This window comes from Colobus angolensis, unplaced genomic scaffold (genome assembly GCF_000951035.1).
Source record: "Colobus angolensis palliatus isolate OR3802 unplaced genomic scaffold, Cang.pa_1.0 Scaffold8, whole genome shotgun sequence".
NCBI lineage: Eukaryota > Metazoa > Chordata > Mammalia > Primates > Cercopithecidae > Colobus > Colobus angolensis.
Genome location: NW_012121820.1, coordinates 4,323,996 through 4,328,895, shown reverse-complemented (window position 1 = coordinate 4,328,895; position 4,900 = coordinate 4,323,996). Strand labels below are relative to the sequence as shown.

Here is a 4,900-nt window from a genome sequence, read left to right as displayed (position 1 = left end):
ATCCCAACTACTCAGGGGGCTGAGGCAGGCAAATTGCTTGAACCTCAAAGGTGGAGATTGTAGTGAGCTGAGATCGTACCATTCCACTCTAGCCTGGGCAACAGGAGCGAAACTCCGTCTCAAAAACAAAAAAAAGATTATGGCATTTGGCTTCAGGGTAGAGGTGTGATGGGATTTTTTTATGTTTTGACTTTCAGTCTCTTCAGCTGATCAAAAACAGCAGTCTTGTTATTTAGTAATTTATTATATTCATAAGAAGTAACTGAGTGTAAATAACATCTAAGCATTTTACTATTTCATTATAGTGATGGTCTAATATTGAGTGGATTTATTTTGCTTTAATAGAATGTTTGGAATGGTTCTGGAAAAAATTATTATTCCTGAAATTCAGAAAGTATCTGGAAACATAGAGAAAAAGATCTGTGCGGTTGGCATAACCAAATTACTAACAGAATGTCCCCCAATGATGGACACTGAGTATACCAAGCTGTGGTAAGAACTTCGTTTTAATGTTTTTGTAAGTTATAGCTTCCTTCCCATATGACTGCAAAATTAACAAAGCTTAGTCTCTTGGGGGACAAGAGAATTTTGGTCTGATCTCAGCTTATCCACAAGCTACCATCAGATCCAAGACATGATTTCTGGATCCTTCTGGGCCTAGAATGATCTTGTTTCCTGGTTCTTTTTCAGGGGGATTCATGGACCCCTTTAGGAGTCTGATCTAGGTTATCTCTAAGACAGTTTTATGACAGAAGCCCAACTAAACTGACTTACCTTTAAGGGGAAGAACTGAATAAGCCAAGAAAAGAACCATCTTAATTTCAAAGGTCCCTTTTTATTCTTGAGACTATGAGTCTGTAATTTTGTGTCTCTGAGCAATTGCTGCTTTTTAGTCTTCAGGGTATTTTCTTGACCTTTTTATCTCTTGCTTTCTTCCAATCCAGGACTCCATTATTACAGTCTTTGATTGGCCTTTTTGAGTTACCCGAAGATGATACCATTCCTGATGAGGAACATTTTATTGACATAGAAGATACACCAGGATATCAGACTGCCTTCTCACAGTTGGCATTTGCTGGGAAAAAAGAGCATGATCCTGTAGGTCAAATGGTGAACAACCCCAAAATTCACCTGGCACAGTCACTTCACAAGTTGTCTACCGCCTGTCCAGGAAGGGTAAGTGTGTTGTCAAAGAACTCTGTCATAAATGGAGCCTTTAATGGGAGGGCAAAAGGATAGTAGTTGTTCTGGTGTCTGTTTTCATTGGTGGGCATAATAAAACTAAATCTCATTGAGTTACAGCAAGCTTATTTTCTTTAATTAAAAACACTGAGCCCTTTTTTTTTTCTTGTATTATGTACTACAAATATATTTTAAGTGAATGGATTTAGGAGTGAGAACAGAGGAGGAAAAATCCCTTTAATAGAAATGTGTTTATTTCCCAGATCGAAGTAATCCATTTGTTATTAAAATGTGGTAGCATTTTTTCACTTTTATTTTGATTTATTTTGATTTATTTATTTATTTATTTATTTTGAGACAGGGTCTCACTCTTATCCAGCCTGGAATGCAGTGGTACAATTATGGCTCACTGCAGCCTCAACCTCCCAGGTTCAAGTGATACTCCTGCCTCTCAGCCTTCCAAGTAGCTAGGACCTACTATACCCAGCTAATTTTTTATTTTTTTATGGAGACAGGGTCTCCCTATGTTGTCCAGGTTGGTCTCAAACTCCTGGGCTCAAGCCATCCTTCTCCCTCAGCCTCCCAAAGTGCTGGGATTACAAGTGTGAGCCTGGCCACAGTTATTTTTTTAATTGCAGCATACTCAGAAATCAATAGATCACGGCATAAACCTAATAATGGCTATATAGTTGCATTTTGTCAGCACGTATTATAGAGTTCTTACATGTTACCTGATAAAATGTATATCTTTCAAGCCAGACACACTGATTTATGCCTGTAGTCCTAGTGCTTTGGGAAGCCAGGGCTGCAGTAAGCTATTACGGTGCCACTGCAATCCAGCCTGAGCAACAGAGCGAGGTCCTGTTTCTTGAAAAACGTGTGTGTGGGGGGTGTATATATATATGTATATATTTTTTTCATTGTATTATTACGGAGACTTTCAAACATACATAGAAAGAGCATAATGAAGCCTGCATGTACCCAGCTTCAATAATTACCAGTATCTTGCCAGTTTCGTTTCATTTGTTTCTCCTTTTATTCTCTGTATTGAGCAAGTCTTAGACATCATATCGTTTCACCTATAAGTACCTCATTCTCCATCATTAACCAGTAAGGACTTTTTAATTAACCACAATACCACTATCACACCTAATAATAGTAATTCCTTATGGATCTATTCTTTAGACCTATTTTTGAAGGCAGTAAAGCAGTTGAGTTTCTGGAGAATCTTTGGATGGTGATTAATGATTGGCTGCTCTTCCCAGACCTATGGCAGCTTTCCCATAGAAGATGGGGTTTGTATTGGTGCACCAAGATCTCCAACAGCCAGTGTGTGTTTCCCATCTCTTGTAGGTTCCATCAATGGTGAGCACCAGCCTGAATGCAGAAGCGCTCCAGTATCTCCAAGGGTACCTTCAGGCAGCCAGTGTGACACTGCTTTAAAATGCATTTTTCTAATTGGCTAAACCCAGATGGTTTCCTAGGAAATCACAGACATCTGAGCACAGCTGCGTTAAAACAAAGCAAGTTTTCCTTTTGAACTTGTCACAAATTCCATCTTGTAAAGGATATTAAATGTTGCTTTAACCTAAACCTTGAGCAAATTAGTTGGTTTGTGTGATCATACATTTATGTGGGTGGCTTCTAGTTTGCAACTTCAAGGGACAAGTACTAATAGTTCAGTGTATGGCATTGGTTTGCGTTGAATATTTGCACGGTTTGGATAATCTTAAATTTTGACGGACACTGTGGAGACTTTCTGTTACTAAATTCTTTTGTTTTGAAGCTGTTGCTATTTGTATTTCTCTTGTCCTTTATATTTTTTGTGTTTCTTTACGCTTTTATTGGAAATGCGAGTAAGTAAAGAATTACTTGTGTTACTTGCCAAGCAGTGCACATTTCATAGTTTTAAATCTAATCAGCAATAAAAATCCTAAAATATGTACCTAAGAACATCTTAAGGACAGGTTTTCGGTGCTCTCTCATGCTTTTGTAAAAATGAAGAATTTCTTTAAATTTCTCCCTTTTCCTTTCCTGGACTCTATAAAATCCTAATTTCTAAATCATGTAAACTCAGATTATTTAGTCTTTTTTAATATGGGGGAAGGGGCATTAATATAGATTTGGGACTTATTTACTAGAATTTTCTATAGCAGTTCCTAGGTGGCAGTGTGAGTTTTGGGTAGGTGGCTCCTCTGGGAGAAATGCTCTGCCTGGCTTAATGGGGTGGTGGTTGAGAGTATTTGAGACTGTGGATGTTTGATCTCTTTCATCTCTGCTCTTCCCTGGAGAGTAGAAGTTACTTGGAACTTTTCAAACCCAGACACCTTAGAACCATGTCATCCAGTGGTGGATCCAGCAAGGATGCCTGGTGAGGTTGGTTGCACTGGCTCCCTCCCTTGGCCTGGCCTATGGAATTGTATAGCATTCGTTTTTGAGGAATGAAGAATCAGTATCTAAATTTTGTGAGGCACAGTTTATTTATGCTGGAATTGTTCATTGTCCAGTGTAAATTGGAACTTTTGTCTTCCCAGCTCAAGTGATTTCTCACAGGAGTTTCGATAACCCTCTCTCCCCCCTCAAGATGGAGTCTTATTCTGTTGACCAGGCTGGAGTGCAGTGGCACAATCTCAGCTCACTGCAACCTCCATCTCCCAGGTTTGAGCAATTCTCTTGCCTCAGCCTCTCAAGTAGCTGGGATTATAGGCATCCGTCACCACACCCAGCTGATTTTTGTATTTTTAGTAGAGATGGGGTTTCACCATGTTGGTCAGGCTGGTCTCAAACTCCTGACCTCATGATCCACCCGCCTCAGCCTCCCAAAGTGTTGGGATTACAGGCGTGAGCCACCGCGCCCGGCGATATCTTTTTTAATTTTAGGCACTTGACTCGAATGGTTTGAGACGGAGTCTCTGTTGCCCAGGCTGGAGTGCAGTGGCATAATCTCAGCTGACCTCCACCTCCACCTCCAGCTCCACCTCCCAGGTTCAAGCGATTCTCCTGCCTCAGCCTCCTGAGTAGCTAGCTGGGATTACATGCACACACCACCATGCCTGGCTAATTTTTGTATTTTTAGTAGAGACAGGGTTTCACCATGTTGGCCAGGCTGGTCTTGAACTCCTGACCTCGTGATCCGCGTGCCTTGACCTCCCAAAGTGCTGGGATTAAAGGCTTGAGCCACTGTGCCCAGCCACTTGTTTCTATAATGTTGCATGAGAAATTTCAAGCTATCTTAAGTCTCTTTGAACCATCTACTCTTTTAAGTGCTTTGTTGTTGCCGTTGGTTTTGATACAGTAATGGGAATACTACATTTTACATTATTACTTTGGCTTAAGTGGTCGTTGGTGGAGATACTGAGATATTACTGGAATCCATTTTTAAGCCACAAACAATTTATGTGGAAAGTCTGGGATGGACAACAGGGAATTGCTGGTGATGGTTTCTGTATGTTTTTCACTCACATGAGCTCCTTAAGTATTTATTTGGCTTCGCTCTTGCTGAAGCTGCTTGTGAACAGTGAGTCAGTGCCCAGCAGATACCGTTCTGGAGGCTGCTTGATTCAGCATATTAAACTCAGATCGTGTTCCAAACGTTTTCCTTCTTCAGTTCAAAAGGCTGAGTAGTAGATGGTGTGCCTTTTAAAATAGTTACTGAACAGCAAGACTAGTACATTTACTTACTTTACCACAGTTCATTACCAGATAATTTTTTTAAATG

The 4,900-nt window shown here is 40.2% G+C and overlaps 1 protein-coding gene across 1 annotated transcript in view; it reads left to right on the top strand.

Annotated features, from left to right (window-relative positions):
- The window catches only part of CSE1L (CSE1 chromosome segregation 1-like (yeast)), a 48,229-nt gene extending 45,162 nt beyond the window's left edge, over positions 1-3,067 (top strand). The window contains 3 exon segments of the mRNA XM_011928833.1: positions 346-492; positions 945-1,176; positions 2,536-3,067. Of these exon segments, the coding sequence (XP_011784223.1) occupies positions 346-492; positions 945-1,176; positions 2,536-2,625 (469 nt within the window). The 3' untranslated portion in view covers positions 2,626-3,067.
- Positions 3,068-4,900: the final 1,833 nt, after the last annotated feature.